Raw genomic sequence first — 17311 nt, forward strand, 5'->3', positions numbered from 1 at the left:
TTTACAGTGGATTCTCTTTCAAAAACTGCTTCATCTATTTTCAATAGCAAAGCTATGGGAATGACAACTGTCTGGCAGCCAGATTTTATTTTCCCTTTTCCTCAAATGCTCAATGCCCTATGACAGCGGATGGGAGCGAGTTTCTGCCGCTGTCAGTGAGCACTGCACAGAGTGGTGCTGCAGCCAGGAGAGGGCAGTGGTGGCCCGGGGCTGGGTCCTGGAAAGGATCTGCCGCCCAGAGGAAACCGGAGCCCTGTCTAAGAGGACTTGAATGGAGGTGGGAATGTGTTATTGGAGGTGGGAAGTTTACCAGAACAGTCACCTGTGGTGGCAGAGAACCCGAGTGCACAGGACAGGACCCGGCCCTTCCCCAGTGGGGTCTTCATCCCCCTGGAGGGTCCCCAGGGAGGACAGTGGGAGGTGGGCCCACAGTTCTGGAGTCCACAGGAGCCCACCTGACGCTCATGGGGTTGGGGCCAAGAGTCACCAAAACACTTAAGGGTCAGCTGGTGTCTCTCTTTAGAGCAGCTTGTTATCAAGAGACAGCAAAACTCCTTCAGAACCTCCCATCCCGTCTCTGGGAGTCCGCGCCCACCCGATGCTCTCATGCTCCAGCAGCAAGGCCGGCCAAGCCCCCTTTCCTCCTCCTCCTCAAGCCCCTCTTCTTGCACACTTCTCAGGCCTTTCCCAAGCTGCCTGGGGTTTTGTCCTTAGGACGGAGCCGGAAAGGGGAGAGAGGCAGCGTGCTGGGCCCGGTGAGCACCCTCTGCTTTGTAAATGAAGATGCCTCTGGTGACATCCGCGGGGCGACGTGGGCACAGCCTCAGCCCCGTCCACGGGTCCATCCCCTCGGTCTGCAGTGGCATCCTGAGGGCACCTTCCTCCCTCTGTACCCCATGACAGCTTCCAACTTTGCCATCTGCCCGAGCCTGGTCCCGTCAGTCCCCGCCTCACATGTGCAGGGCTGACATCCACCCTGCTGGGCCCTTCTCCCTGTCCAGGTGGAGGCCGGTGGCCCTGCAGGGTGAGACATGCCCAGCATCTTCCCAGTTCACCTTTCAGCCATGCAGGCTCCTCGTGGTTCCTTGGTGTCTGCATCGCCTCCCGGTGGGTCGCCTCCGACCCTCCTTTCACTCTCCCTCTGTGAGGCCATCTTCGCTTGCCCCTGGAAGCCCACCTGGCTGCCCTGTGGCCCTCCCACCTGCCCGTCCTGCCACCTCCGCTGGTCTCTGAGCCCCCACACCCACACAGCTTGGCCTTCATCAAACTGCAGGACCCATATCCAAGTCTCCCTCCCAGGGTCCTATGAACTGATAAATAGGAGGCTGGAGACAGACACAGGAGTAGGGGGAGGGCTGTGTTCACCAGGCTGGAGAGGAGATGCAGGAGTGATGGCGGCCCACGTTCACCAGGAGAGGAGATGCGGGAGTGGGGTGGGGGAAAGTGTTCACTGGGAGAGGAGATGCAGGTGTGGGGTGGGCCTGTGATCATCAGGAAATGGGAGCAGGAGTTGGGGGGATGGGGGCTGTGTTCACCGGGAAAGATCCCATGTTTGATCTGCCTGCTTCTCCCTTCCATCCTGGCTGCCTTCACTGCCCTATAACAGGTGACAAGAGCAGAAGGTAAACAAGGATAAGAGGGAAAGCTGGTCATGGTGGAGATGGAGGCCCCAGGAGCAGGAGGGCCACAGAGGAGCCCAGTGGACCTGTTAGGAACACCAGGGGTCCTTGCTCCTCTAGGCAGCCAAGAGGAGCATCTGGGGTAGGAGCTGGGGTAGAGAAGCAGCTGCCAGAGAGGAACATCAGAGGGAGAAAGGAGCAGCTGGAGGGGAGGAGCAACTGGAGGAGAGGAGTAGCTTGTGGGGGCGGGGGAGCCTCTGAGAGAGAGGAACAGCTGGGGAAGGTGCCTGGCAGCACAGAAGGAAATTGTGAGGATCCCACTAGCCTCGTCCAATCACCCCTTCTTAGACAGTGAGCAGCTTCCCTGGGGTTGAACCTGGAGGACTTGCTGTGACCAGTGGAGATGACTGGTTGCCTACACCAGGTCCCTGGTGCCTGGCCATGGATCAGTACCTGTCCGTGGCCTGTTTGAAGCTGGGCCACACAGCAGGAGGCAAGTAGCGGGCGAGGGAGTGAAGCTTCCTGTGTATTTACAGCCACTCCCCTTGATGGGACACAGAGCCAGACCCTATCTCCAGAAACAGAAAGAAAATCCATCTCCATTAAACAGTAGCTCCCATTCCCTCTCCTGCCAGCCCCTGGCAGCCACCATTCTACTTTGTTCCCGGGTTTGCTGACTATAGATCCCGAATATATATGTGAAATCATGCGGGGTTTATCCTTCTGTGACCGGCTCATTTCACCCAGCCTAATCTCTTCGGGGATCCTGCTGTCGTCGCGTGTGTCCGAATCTCCCTCCTGGTTACAGCTGGATCATATTCTATTACGTGGATATTCCGCGTTTTGTGTAGCCACTCATCCGTTGATGGACGCCGGTTGCCTCCACTGTGCGGCTACCTGGATTGTGCTGCTGTGAGCTGGGCATGCGCTTCTGTTCCAGTTCCTGCTTTCAGTACTGCTGGGCGTTTCCCGGGTGCAGCTTTCAGGTCTCTGGAGGAGCCCGGTCACAGGGTCCCTCTGCTGTTGGAGAACTCATGGTTTATACTCACTGTTGCCACAGTGGCCTCACAGCCATGTACAGAATTCTGAGTTCGAAGCTGGGTGCCCACTCCCTCTCTGATTCTGAAGGGGGAAAGAATTCGCCTGTGCTGAGTGTTCATCCCATGCTAGGCACAGGGATGTGCTCTTAGATGTGGGGTCGCTGTTTGGGGGCACCATATGGCGGGCCGATGGGCTCTGCTGTCTGGGGCTGGTTCCCTGGCCTGCGTAGTGCAGGTGGCATCCTCAGCGCTGGGATGAGGGCAGGTAGGGGGTCCGTGTGCCCCCCTCGCACACGAGCCCCCGAGCTCCAGGCCGAGGCTCCGGAGGGGCTGCTCACCCCGTGTGCTTTCCCTCCAGGTGAATGAGAAGATGTAGCACAGCGGCAGCCCGGGTGACACCTGCTGGGAGCTTGGCGTGGACACCCCAGCCACCCCCAGCCCAGCCCAGCCAGAGCACCCTGCCCCTGGGCATCCCCCCGGCCATCCAGCCTCACCATGTCCAAGAGAGGCATGGGCAGCCGGGCCAAGGGGGACAAGGCGGAGGCCCTTGCGGCGCTGCAGGCGGCCAACGAGGAGCTTCGAGCCAAGCTCACAGACATCCAGATCGAGCTGCAGCAGGAGAAGAGCAAGGTGGGCTCTCCCCAGACCCCCCCTTGAATGCCCCTCCCTCCCGCCTCCCCCGGGCCCCAGAGGCTCTTCCTAGAGTGGGTTTGGCCAGGTCCCTGTGGAAACCCCCACCCGGTCCTAGAGGCTGCCTGGGACAGACCACGTGGTTGGGGGTGGGGGCGGCAGGTAGTGGGAGACCGGATGAGGGCTCTGTAGGCAGAGGTGCTATGGTGGTTGCCGCAAACCACGGTGAGCTCACAGAAAATATCCTCTGCTGTGCGGGGACAGCCCTCCCATCTGGGGCCGCAGGGCCTTGAGGGTCTGTGCCTAGTGGGGCCGTCCCTGGAAAGGACGCTGACTTTCCCACTGCAGCATCCGTGGTGGAACTGACCTGAAACCGAGTGGGCAGGTGTGGCTCTCGCGTGGGAATAAAGGAAAAAGATGGGCTGTCGGTTTAGAGCTTCCAGGTTCGGAGGGACAGCGCCTGTGACCAAACGCGGAGATGCAGGGGCAAGCCCAGGGGGATAGGGAGGCCCATGATGGCCTCTGGCTGGATGCCCAGCACTTTGGGGCTCTTGAAGCCTCGGGAAAGATTGGCCTGTGCTGAGCTGTGCTGGCAGCCAAGGTGGGGGGAGTCTGCAGCGGGGGTAGGGGCTGACCAGAGGACAGGCCAAGCCCTAGGGTGGGCCACCCTTGCCTGAACCTCTTTCCACCTCCAGCATGACCTTTGCCCTCTCCTTTCCATCTCCTGGTCCCCAGGAGCCATTAAGAAGTGTGCCCGGGCTCCTGGAAGGAGAAGGCAAAGGAGAGAGCATCTGGAGAGAAGGCAGCACCAGGAAGGGGCTGGGCATGAAGGCAGGTGCCTGCCGCGGGCTTGGAAGCGCCTGGGTCATGCGTGGATGGTGTCCCCGCTCTGGACCCTAGTTCTCTTCCTCCCCGCTTCTTCCCCAGCAAAGGCATCTCTCTTGGGGGTGCATGGTCTGCTGGTGGAGGGGAATCGGGTTATTTGGGGCTGGTTGCTTAACCTCTGACTTATTCAACCCCCTGTGATTTCACCTCCTTGTTATATCAAAAGAAGAAGAATGTTGTGTGATACGTGATAATCATGTGTAGTTCAGATTTTGGTGCCCACACCACAAGGAAAGTTGTATTAGAACATGAGTCATCCCAGCACATTAGGAGGCCAAGGCGGGAGGATCGCTTGAACCCAGGAGTGCGAGACCAGCCTGGGCAACATACGGAGACCTCATCTCTGCAAAAAATGGACAAATTAGCCGGGTGCAGTGGTGTGCTCCTGTGGGCTCAGCTGCTCAGGAGGCTGAGGCGAGACAATTACTTGAGTCTGGGAGGTTGAGGCTACAGTAAGCTGTGATTGTGCCACTGTACTCTAGCCTGGGTGACAGAGCAAGACCCTGTCTCTCAAGAAATAAAAATGATTAAAAAAAAAAAACAAAACCCCACAGCTGCACCTGCTCATTTGCATATTATCCTCAGAGTTGACCCACAAAACCTAAAATATTTACCATCTGGCCCCGCCCCCATTCCTCCCCCTCCTGCCGTGAGTTCCCTCCTCTGTAGGATGGGGATGAACACAGCGCCCACTGCCTGTGGCCTGGAGGAGGGAGTGCTGCTGAGGCTTCCGGGCACAGCTGGGGGAGAGTCTCACTTCTAGGATACCAGAAGGCCGATGGCATGGGGACATGGTCAGTAAATGTGCGTCCAGCACCTGCTCTGTGCCAGGTGCCCATAAATTGCAAACAGCAATGCCCAGAGGCCCAGACTTGCTGCAGGAGCACAAGGTCAGGGTGCTAATGCCCCCCACCCCCGAAAATGGGGAGTTGCCCCAAATGGAGAGACCAGGCTGTACGGCGAGCCTCAGACGTGGCTGTCGTCCTCCCTCTCCCCGTTTTGCTTGTGGAAGAAGAGATGACTTGTCCAGAGCCCAGGGAGAATGAAACCCTTTCTTTTATTGAGTAAAAGTATAACAATTATCTTTTTTTAAAAAAACAGTCTCTCACTCTGTCACCCTGTCTGGAGTGCAGTGGTGCGATCTCGGCTCACTACAGCCTCGACCTCCTGGGCTCAAGCAATCCTCTCCCCTCAACCCCCCAAGTAACTGAGACCACAGGTGTGCACCACCATGCCCAGCTTTCTTTTTTTTTTACATTTTTGTAGAGACTGGGTCTCGCCATGTTGCCCAGGCTGGTCTCAAACTCCTGGACTCAAGTGATCTTCCTGCCTCAGCCTCCCAGTGTGCTGGGATTACAGGGCTGAGCCATTGCCCCCGGCCAATAATTATCTTCTTAACACAAACACCACATGTGGACATCCCAGCTTTAGTGCCCGGTTCTCTGTCCACCCAATTACAGCAGCATCATGTGACGTTTTGTGCAGTTTTGCCAAAGCACATCCATCTGCGATGCCCCGAGGGACACATGCTCCTTGATGGTCAACAGGCCAGGTTTGCGGGCTCTCCAGGTGCCAGCAGGAGTTCCAGGGCCGGTGTCTGATGGCTGCAACCCAGACCCGCTGGGCACCTTGCGGGGTGTGTTTAGTTGTACCTGGAGGAGAGGATGTTCCCTCTTGGCACAACGTGCAGAAGGCACCAGAGGAAAGGAACCGAGAAGAAGCCTGTTTGCCTCAGAGCTCCTCGTCCTGGACACCCTCACCAGAGAGTTCATGTCATGGTTTCCTGCATAAGCGATCTGAGCCCCGCCTCCTCAAGCATAACTGGCAGCTGGACGCACAGGCAGCAACTCCCGTTTGCCAAGTGACCACAGCGCCTCTTGGAGTCAGTTCCACGTGGAACAGTGCAGCTGGCACAAGCTCGTCCATGGTATTCACGTGCCCCACCGTGTTGGGCCTGTTGACAGCATCCAGGCTGATTCGATTTTCGGCTGATACCGCAGCCCTGTATGTGGGTCTTGGACCACATGCAAAAGAATTCCTGTAGGAGACGTTCTTGCAAGCCAAATTGCTGGGCCAGAACGTGTCTATGTTTGCAGTTTGACGGTGACGTCCCCAGGGCCCACGGAGAACAGAGAGGGCCCTTCAGGGAGGTCCAGCTGCTCCCAAGGGCAGCTCCAGGAGCCGGGCCAGGGCAGAGTCCTTGCCGCTGGCTCACACCGGTGGGAAGGTGCTGGCTGCTCTGGGACCACTGGGGTTCGAGATCGTGACTCGGTGCTACTCCTTCCTGCACACCTAGTTATCCGGGCTTAACCAAGGACTCTGAAATATTCTCGTCTCTGCCAGGGGGTTCTTTCTAGGCTGGGGTTTTCACACCTCACTATGCAGTAGAGCCAGGACCTTGGTCCTGCTGGAGCAGAAGCTGCCGGGAGGCATGGGGAGGCATCGAACACGCCCAGGGCTGCTCAGCGTCTGCATCATGGACTTGCCCTCCCACACCAGCTCCTCTGGTCAGCTCCCTCCCTCTCCCAGCCCTTTCATCCTGCCAGTCCCAGGGGCCAGTGGATTTCCAACATCAAAGGAGCTTCCAGGAGATGCAGAAAATAACTATTCTTTGTCTCCTCAACTTCCAGGGTCTACAGCTAACTAAAGCAGGGGGCTGGAGAGGAAAAACGATGGGTGGGACACAGATGGCGCCTTGGACAAGAGAGAGCCCCTGGGCCACCAAGACCCCAGAGCATTCTCTGACCCTGCTCCTAACTCATTAACTCCTCCCTCCCCTGCCTCCTTGGCCCAACCCTCCCCCACCTCATTCACCTGCTCTTCTCCTACCTGGTCCTGTCTCCTACTGGTGCCTCCAAGCCAAACCTGGACCTTCCCAGCCAAGCGTCATTTAAAACATTCAAGGCCGGGTACAGTGGTTCACACCTGTAGTCCCAGCACTTTGGAAGACCGAGGCGGGAGAATCACTTGAGCCCAGGAGTTCGAGACCAGCCTGGGCAACTTGGCAAAACCTGGTCTCCACCAAAAAAAAAAAAAAAAAAAAAAATACATATATATATATACACACGCACACACACATATGTATATGTTATATGTGTGTGTGTATGTGTATATATATATGCACATGTGTGTATATATTATACACATGTATATGTAATACACGCATATATATATATTTAAAAAACTGGGCATGGTGGCACTCACCTGTAGTCCCAGCTACGTGGGAAGATGACTTGAGCCCAGGAGGTTGAGGGTACAGTGAACCATGATTGTGCCACTGCACTCTAGCCTGGGTGACAGAGCAAGACTGTCTCAAAAAACAAAACTTTTTAAAATTAAAAACATTTGAGGTTAAAAAAGATCGTGTGCACACAGAAAATAATATGGCAGGCGGGCAGATAGGCACCACCCACAATTAACAAATTACCTCATTTGGGTTCAAATATAAGCAAACTAGAAGCTCTCCGCCTGGCTGCCTGCCCTTGTTCCTGCGCGCCCGCCGAGAGGTCTGGGTCCCCCTGCGCCCGGGCATCTTCCTGGCCTGACAATGACAGCAAGGGTCTCACTGACGGTAATGAGACTTCAGCTCATTGCACCTGAGGGCCCTGAGGACCTGGAGCCTCCAGCCCCTTTTCTTCCAGCTCCCACCTGGGCTTTCTCTTCTCCCTACTCCATTCCATAAATGGACTATCCCATCTGAGTCGACCTTCGAGTCTTCCTGAGCTGGGAAGGGCTCGAGGCTGTAGCTTCTGCGTGGTTAGAAACAGGACCATGGGAAGCCTTCAGGGGCCCCTGGGCTCTTGCAGCTCACACAGCATCTTGGCCTCTACCACAAACATGGGGATTCTTGATCTGCAAAACACTTGCATAAGTCATGGCCAAGCAGGGAAGAGAAAATAGGAATTCAATCATTTCAGTGGTCAGCATCAATGCTTCTGAAGTCTTTACTGTGTCCATGCCAAAAGTAATATCGTCATTACAACCCCAGGACAGGAATCTGTAACTAGACCTGCAGCTATGGAACCGGAGCCTCCTATCTAATTTCCAGCAGATCCATATACCTCAGAAGCACCCATTGGGGATAATCCAGTTCTGGACCTCAAGAGAGAAATCAGTGACCGGCCAGAGGAGCCATTCCCAGAACAGACCAACCTGCTCCACTGGCCTCCTGCAGCCTGGAGGGGACAGGCAGCCCCCAAGCCAGTCTGGAATCCAGCGGTGCCCTGGAAGCTCCCACAGCCCACTGGTGGCCAAGGCGGCATCTGGCGGCCTCCACCAGCTCAGGCATGGGCAGGTGCTCCTGGGCTGCCGGTGCCTCCAGCAGGGCCTGAGCCTTCGCAGCTCCCAAGGCCGGATCCCAGCGTGGGCCTACTGATAGATGGGCTCTGCCTTCTGTGCAGTTTCCCTGCAGTTGTGGGAAGGTGTGCTCTCCTCTCACGTGGTGATTAAATCCGTTTACATTGAGCAACCGAGGGAGGGGGTGCTGCTTGTTCCTCTGCCATGGTCTTGGGCTGCTATGCACCGAGGAGCTCATCTCTTTATCAGGAATCATTAGAATTCCGCAACTGCATCACCAGATTTTGCAGGCTGCAATTTTCAGGGTAAAGAAGGTTCCTGTGAGTTCTGGAAAAAGCATTTCGGATTTCAGTCCGATGGTTAATCGATCAGCGAGGAAGACTTGAGCAGACTGAGATTTGACAAGTCAAAAATAAAATGTTTTAAATAAAAGCTGACCCTTCTCCAGGTGCCAGCCCTCTGGGAGAGTGAGATGGACGCTTCCCAGTGAAGAAGGGGAGGGGCTCACAGGAAGGGCTCTCGTGGGAACTGCAGGGACGTGAACTCAGTCTTATCTTGAGCTTGTCTTGAGGAAGGTGCAGTGTGTGCTCCTTTAAAGCGGGGAAGAGCCGTACATGTCGTGAGGATGTAAGTCACAGTGTTTTTGTCGTGGACACAAAGGCTGCAGCTCTGGCCTGGGCACAACAGGGCCCCTGATGCCTGTTCCAGGGTTTGGCCACTGCCCACCCTCCTGCAGGCTGAGCCCCACCTCTTGGAACTGCTTGATGAGGAACCAGTGCAGGGAGCAGAGAAAATCCACGGCAGTCACACCTTTCAGAGGTGCCCGGAAAGTCCTACAAGATCCCAGCTCTAACTGGGGGGCCTGCTTAGAGGTGGGAGACCCCGTGGAAGCTCCAGCCTCCTGCCCCCACAGGAAATGTGTCCCGGGCAGCTGTGCCCCTGCAGGCCTGTGGAGGGAGGTGGCAATGATGGGGACAGGGGCCGAGGCAAGGGGTGGCAGAGCCAGCAGACACAGTGGGTGGTGCTGGGGTCACTGCTGAAGAAGTGGCTTTGGAGCAGAGACCCCCCATGAGCACAGGAAGGCTCCGGGTGGGGCTAGAGCCCAGGTAGAAATGGGGTGAATGGGCATGGGTGTGACCTGGAGCACCAGGAAGGCCAGGGCAGGTGCAGCCATCATGGGGAGGGTGCAGGAGAGGTTGGCAAAGGTGGCCATGGGCCCCGGGTCCGGGCAAGCAGGGGCCTAGTAACGTATGGTCCACATGAGGACACTTTGGAGGGAGAAAGGGGGTTACTGATCACTATGCTGGAACAACAAGGAAAGCCAGCCTCCCCGGACCGCTGGGCATCCCACCGTGGCAAGGCAGGGAGCTTGAGCCATGCTCCAGGCAGGGCCAACAGCCTCTGGGAGCCTTAAAGCTGGACATGACCTGACTTCTATTTGCATATTATATATTGTAAATACGTTTATTTAAAATATTTCGATGTTTTGAACATACCCTCTGGCTGCTGTGGGAGGGGCTGAGGGGAGCAGAGAGCAGTGGGAGGCGGCTGCTCAGAGGTCCATGCCGTGGATGAGGGTGGCAGCTGTGGAGGGGCACAGGGCAGAGACACCAGGATATGTGGGCAGGCAGGGGTAGAGTCTGTGGGTGGACGGTGTGTGGAACGGCTCTGGGACACGAGGGAGAGGGGCCAGGAGGTGTGGGCGGGTGGGGGTAGAGTGTGCGCGTGGACGGTGCATGGGATGCTCCAGGCTCGGGTCTGAGCAGCAGTGGCCGGGCTGCCCTTTGCTGAGGTGGCATCTGGGCAGGATAATGGGCACTGAGGGCCGGAGAACATCAAGGATTCTGCATGGGACAGGGCACCGTGGAGCCTCACACCAACATCCAGGTGGGGGCTGCCATGTTGGCGGTGAGCATAGGTGGCCACTGTCCTGCAGGGCACACGGGTCTCAGGTGTGGGAACAGGGTCTCCGGGTGGTGGGAGATGCTGCCCGGAGAACAGCGCGAGGGGAGACGGGGCTGGGACCCACCCTGGGCACCCGGCTCGCCAACTGGGAAGCCCGGAGAGGGCAGCGAGGAGGCCGTGCTCTTGGCCTTCACCCGCCTCACATCTGCTTCCAGAACATTCCATCCCGCCTCTGTTCTTTTGGGCTGTTAGGTTTTAAGAAGGGTCTCTTTTCCTGGTTCCTTATTTTGTTCAGTTGTCTTCTTTTCTTCAGTGTTTTTGTCTACAAAGTCCCACGTGGCTCTTTTGATTTACATGAATGTCTTGCATTTAAAAAAAGTCTCTGCCTGCCCCTGGGGACTGTCTGCTTATTACTGTGGGTACCTGTATGTTCTGAGCCTTTAGGAGTGGGGAAATAGTTCCCATAAAGGGTCTGGGATTCAGATTCTCCTTGTCCACAGCCACGTGTCTCCTGGGACAGAGCAGCTCTCCACCTCCCCTCTGACACCGGCTCACATGGAGGATGCATCCGACTACCCGGCTGCCGCTTCTTGGTCAGCCTCCCGCTGCCTGGCTGCAAATCCCCTCTCTCCACTCCCTCTGTCTTTCCCTTCTGCCCCCTTTGGCTGCTCCATTCTTTCTTACTCCTCAGAAAGAAACAGACAGTTCTCATCAGAGAACATGCACAGCTAGGGTTTGAAAGACTGTGACCTTCCCACTTTCTAAAGCGTGACTTACTGAAATGCACAAGAAATACACCTACCTAGTGACCAGGACGCTGTATATCCCTGGTCTGAAAGCAGTTGTCACCTCAGTCCAGGGCTTACTAGCCACTCTTGGCTTTAGGGGATTCAACTTGCACCTCCCAGGATTCTGTGATAAAGCTCAGGAGGTAGATCTGTGAATGGCCAAAAGCATTAGCGGTATTATTTAAGGACATGCAAATCAAAACAAAGTCGAAGGCACCCAGTTGCTTTTATACACAGCAGATTCCTGGGGTCGCTGATTGGGTGGAGAAGTGATGCTCTCAGAAGCCGCTGGAAGCTTCTCTGCAGGTGCCTTGGCCACCAGTGCACGGCCCTGAGATGCTGCCAGGCTTCTGTGGCAGTGACTCCGCTGTTAGGAAAAGCAGAATCCGGCAGATACACAGCGTGTTGGTTTTAGCTCTGCTAATGAGAAGGAACAAAGTGGCCACCTGGTTGTCCCGACCTGAGGAAACTGCTAAGGATGTTAAGTTGTGTTTACGCAGCAGACTGCCCTGCAGCCATTGGAATCTCATTGAGGAAGAATGTTTGCTAATAGAGGAACTCCCCATTGTCAGGCTAAGAAAAGCCTGGGAAAGGGACAGCAGGGTTTTGTGGAGTTTTCCTGTTGAGGAAAATCTTCACCTGTACCAGGTCATGGAGACACTTTCCTATGTTTTCTTCTAGAAGCTGTGTTGTTTTACCTCTCAATTTTAAATAGGAAACCCACCAGGGATTGATTTTGGCACATGACGTGAGTAGGATATGATTGTGGCTATGAGATGGACCTGGCACCTTTCCCGTGAAAAAGGCTTTACCCGCTGCACTTGCAGCTTCTCTTTTCCAATAAAGCCGTGGCCATGCGTGTGAGCCTGTGACATAGTCAGCGTTACCGGCCAGTCCTTCGCCTCTTCCAGGTGTGAGCCTGTGTCATAGCATTACCGGCCAGTCCTTCGCTTCTTCCGGGGGGATGCCTGTGCCGTGCGACTTTGCAGAGCTTTGCTTTGTTCTGGTCAGTGCAGCAGTGACCTGGGCCAGGCCCAAGCCCAGCCCTCTGTCTCCCCTGCTTACTCCTTCACCTCTGTCCTCCTGTGTCTAGACCAGTGGCCAGTCCCAGGAAAAGTGCCATGTGGTACCCACTGAGCCCAGCCTAGGCCACCTGACTCCAGCTGACTACTAGACTCATGAGAAAAAAATGAATGGTTGTTGCTTCTGTGTAGCATGGTGAAAGTTTACTTATTATTTTTGAGACAGGGTCTCACTCTGTCACCCAGGCTGGAGTGCAGTGGTGCGATCATAGCTCACTGCAGCCTCTACCCCCTGGCTCAAGCAATCCTCCCACTTCATCCTCCCAAGTAGCTGGGACTACAGGCATGCATCACCGCACCTGGCTAATTTTTTAGTTTTTTGTACAGACGGGATCTCACTGTGTTGCCCAGGCTGGTCTTGAACTCCTCAAGCCACCCTCCTGCCTCTGCCTTGCACAGTGCTGGGATTACAGGATGAGCCACCGTGCCCGAACAGCAAGAGTTGGCTGTTAGTCATGGAAGCTCCCTGATAGCCTGTTTTGGATTCTATTCTCTCTCGGTTCTTTGCATTTCCATCTACATTTTAGAATCCCTTTGGAGATTTGCATCTTTATAACAGCTTCTATACATTGAATTGCATTGAATATACAGATCAATTTGAGGAAAATAAACATGTTTATAATGTCGAGTCTTTGGATTCACGAGTACGAGATATTCTTCCATTTATTTAAATGCTTTTAAATTTCTGTCTAACACTTGGTAGTTTTCAGCACAGAGGTCTTGGGCACGTTTTCCAACACGTATTCAAAAGTGTTAGATTTTTTGGATACCATTATAAATGGTACATTTGATATTTTCATTCCTAATTTTTTGCTGATGATATATAGAAATCCAGTGATTTAAAAAATATTTGAATTGAGCGTTCCTCAATGAATTCATTTCTTCATTCAACCAATCTAATGAATACATATTTTCCATGACATGGGAAAAGCGTGGCGAGTGGCTGCATGATCTGGGCGACAGTGAGTTATGCACGAAGTGTTAGCTGGTGTGGCTCCGATTCCATAAACACTTCCCCGAGCTGCCAAATGCCAAAAAATCCGCTCAAATTAGCGCTGAGCACCGTTCATATACCCGCTCTGCTGCCAGCTCCAGCCCTGGCGGGTCACTGCGATTGCGGCTGGGGTCACCCTGGCGGGTCACTGCGATCGCGGCTGGGGTCACCCTGGAGGGTCACCCTGGCAGGTCACTGCGATCGCGGCTGGGGTCATGCCAGTGGTACACTTCTGTGATCAGAGGGGCACTCTGGGCCCCCTGCTACCGATGGGCTGGGATCCCACCAGCAGCCCAGAGGAGGTCTCCACACAGCCGCTTGTCAGCCCGGCTGCACTCATCTGGGCCCTTCTAGGCACCACAGCCCTGATCTTGAACTCTAGTTTTCTGCGTTATCCTGGAGTCATCTCAGGGGACATTACGGCTGGTTTAAAATAGAGATGTTGACCTGTGACTTGGTGACAGCAGGACAGGCCTGGTAGAGGAGGTTGGTGTGTTCCCCTTCAGTGTTTGTCATTTGCATAAAGGAAATAGTCCTTAAATAGTTGTCTCCAAAGAGGACCCCAAATTCTAGAGCAATTGTTGGAGGTTAGCGGAAGATACTTTCTCTGGAAATAAGACTGTAGAGAAAAATGTTTCTAGTAGAAATGTGGTTTGACTAAAAGTTACTCATGAAAAAAATTGAAAGGACCTTTGTGCATTTCATTTAAGATTCTATCAACCTTGGAGCAGCCCTGAGGGCTCAGCAGTCCTCCAGCTCCCACTGGAGCCGTGAATGTTTGGCGACATCATAAATGAGTATGGCCATGTCCGGCCATAAGCGGGCATTGGGCCGGATGTGCTGGAAACTTCTCGGAGTGGGAGCGCAAGGCCCTTGGCAGCAGACCCTGGTCCATGGTGGGCAGGGGCTCTCGGCACTGTGGTCCGAATGTAGGACCCCCACAGCGTGTCCTCCCCCAACCCCAGACAGGGCCCTTGCTGGGCTATTTTGTTGCTTGTTAGAAGGAAGTGCCTTTTCTCCACGGTTTAAAACAGTAACAATCTCAACTCCTGGAATGTATTTTTGATTCAGATGCCAACAATTCTCATGAATAACAACGGATAAAACCTTTCAGCGCATTGCAGATTCCAGTGGGTGACCTCAGGTTTGCCTGAACGGTACCTCTGCTCAGGTGTCCCTCAGGACCTTCCCCAGGTGCGGCCTGGTCAGGACTGTGCGTTGTGGCCACCTGTCCTGGGAGCGCCGGCTTTGTGCCACTTTGTGCTAGTCATTGGATCTCACCCGAATGAGTGGGGAATGGTCCATCCTCGTGGCATCCAGGTCTGGCCTGAGGGTTGAAGCCGATCTTGACCCAGGGAGGGAGCATAGTGGTGCCTGTCGCTGCTGAAATACAGGTCTGCAGGCGACGTGGGTGACCTTGTTTCTAGGCATAGGACAGAAGCATCTGGGTGGCCAGGCTGGGCTGGGCTCGCTGCACTGGGGCCTTGTCCACTGGAAAATGTGGCCTTGCCCACATGTGGGCCTCGGGGCCTGGCCAGTGTCCACACTTCCAGCTCTTGTCCACCCTTCAGGGTCTGTCCTGATGCTGTCCGGACTCTACCTCTGAAGGGTGGCCAGGCCTCTGGCTACCTGCTGGTTTCTGGCTTGGTTTCCCCCCAGGTCACCCCTGCTTCACCCCTACTTCACCCCTACTTCACCCCCACTTCACCCCTGCAGCTGGACAGGGCCACACCAGTGTGGCTGCCCAAGCCCATTGGTTAAGGGAGGGATGGGGCATCCGTCAGAAACACGCACAAACACCTGGTGTCCCGTAGATCAGGGTGGTGCTTGTTTTGAATTGGTGGTAAAGCACATTGGGGCTCACAAAATGTGACCCAAATTCGGGTGGCATTTGTTTTGAACTGGTGGAAAAGCACATTGGGGCTCACAAAATGTGACCCAATCTGGGCAGGCGTGACAGGAAGGAGACATCATCCTTGACTCTTTCAGAAGTAGGTTTAGTGGATGTTTCAGAAATGACTTTAGTTAAATGCCTCATTCACACATGTCAGAGCCCCCGATGGCCTAAATTGCAAGGTTTCCAAGCCTCATTAGGTGTGTGTGCATGCATCTCTGCCTGTGCATGTATGTGTGCGTGTGTGTGTCTGTGCATGCATGTGGAGGGGGCATGTGTGTTTTGTGTGCATGTATGTGCACAAGTGTGCATATGTGTGTGCACGTGTGTAGACATGTGTGCGCACATGTGTGTACATGTGTGGGGCATGTGTGTGGTGTGTGCCTCTGTGCCTGTGTGTGCATATGTGTGGTGTCTGGTGTGTGCATGTGTGTGGCGTATGGTGTGTGCATGTGTGTGGTGTGTGGTGTCTGGTGTGTGGTGTGTGGTGTGTGCATGTGGGTGGTGTGTGGTGTGTGTGTATGTGTGTGGTGTGAGGTGTGTGGTGTGTGCATGTGGGTGGTGTGTGGTGCGTGCATGTGTGTGGTCTGTGGTGCTTGCATATGTGTGGTGTGTGCATATGTGTGGTACGTGTGTGCATGTGTATGTGCACGTGTGTGTATATGTGTGTGGTGTGTGCCTGTGCGTGCATGTGTGTGGTCTGCACATGAGTAGGTGAGGGGAACAGGATGAGTGAGGCTTGAGCAATCAGCAGGCCTCGTGGGTCTCCCCTGCGTCCCCTGGGACCTCGTAGCTCCATGCCAGCTCTCCCTAACCCCTTAGACTTCTAAGGGTGGAGCCTCAGATGTTAATGGTTCAGACTCTAGGTGCTCTATTTAAACAGTGACTCTACCCTGGCCCTATGTTACAATCCCCTGTGGAGTGAGAGATGAAGAACAGCCCAGCACCCAATTGCCCCCACCCTGTGCCTCTGCCCAGAGGTCCCTTTCACCCCACAAGGCGTCTCCTGCTTTAGGCCTGTCCCCAACCCCCTGGGCAGATTTACCAGTCTCTGGTTGCCTGTGGTTGTTAACTCAGATGGCAGCAAATAGCAGTGCCGTGGCTCCTGGGGGATGCCGGGGAGATGACTGCAGCTCACCTGGGGGTCAGTGGGGAGATGGCCACAACTCACCGACATCTGGCCCACTTGTGGATCCCAGGAGAGGTGTGAGAATAGACACCAGAGCTCACTGTGTGGAATTACAAGTGATTACATGACACAGAACCCAGTTAGATATTTCAGGGAAATTCAGGAAGACTGAAATAACAGAAGTGAACAACAAGAAAATAAATCCCATCAAGTTGCTATAACAAAAAGAAATAAGAAGTAGAAAAACGTTCCTACAGACAATGAAACCATACCGGACAAATGCTCCAAAACAGATGGAAGCTATGATGGGCTGTTTCAAAAGGAACTAAAGGACATCAATAAAATGATATAAAGGGCTGGTGGGGTGGCTCACGCCTGTAATCCCAGCACTTTCGGAGGTGGAGGCAGGCGGATCACCTGAGCCCAGGAGTTTGAGACCAGACTCGGCACCATTGACCCCATCTCTGTGGCACATGCTGCGTAATTTCTTTTCTCTACTGATTCCCATTCAAGTTTTCATGAAGGTGAAATTATTGCCTGGTTGGAGGAGGGGCAAGCTGGGCTCTGGGCACAGTGTGGGCCTCAGTTCTGGCTCCGCCATGCCTCACACAGGACCTGCTGTCCCCAAGCCACAGCCCCACAAGCACGGTGAGCAGAACAGCCTCCCCAGCCTCCTTCCCCTACACACCACGCGCGTTCCGGAGCCCGAGTGAAGGGGATTCGGCACGGGACGAGAGGACTCACTAGTCCCCACCCACAAGTGGCATAGAAACGCCCTGAAAATCTCGCTTTTTTACCATTGAACTCAGTGTGAGCTGGAAAAGCAGGAGGTCCCACCTTAAGTGGAAGCAGAAGTAAGGACCGTGTCTGCTCACTCCGGCCTCTTGGGAGTCAGCAGAACTCACACGGCTGGACCAACGACGCTCGCTGGGCCCCGTGTGCAGTTGTGGAATCTCTGGGCCTCGAGCAAGGTTTGGAGAGAGCGTGGTGGCTGGGATTTCTCTGTACTGTGGGGTCTGGGTGGACCAAAAGGAAGGCTCAGGGTTGAG

General features: G+C 54.8%; 1 protein-coding gene across 1 annotated transcript in view; it reads left to right on the forward strand.

Annotated features, from left to right (window-relative positions):
- The first annotated feature begins 3154 nt into the window (after positions 1-3154).
- Positions 3155-17311, forward strand: part of JAKMIP3 (Janus kinase and microtubule interacting protein 3) — a 56681-nt gene continuing 42524 nt past the window's right edge. The window contains exon 1 of the mRNA XM_025395561.1: positions 3155-3289. Coding sequence (XP_025251346.1) covers positions 3155-3289 — 135 coding nt within the window. The remainder of the gene's footprint in view (positions 3290-17311) is intronic.

The sequence above is a fragment of the Theropithecus gelada genome, chromosome 9 (assembly GCF_003255815.1).
Source record: "Theropithecus gelada isolate Dixy chromosome 9, Tgel_1.0, whole genome shotgun sequence".
Taxonomy (NCBI): domain Eukaryota; kingdom Metazoa; phylum Chordata; class Mammalia; order Primates; family Cercopithecidae; genus Theropithecus; species Theropithecus gelada.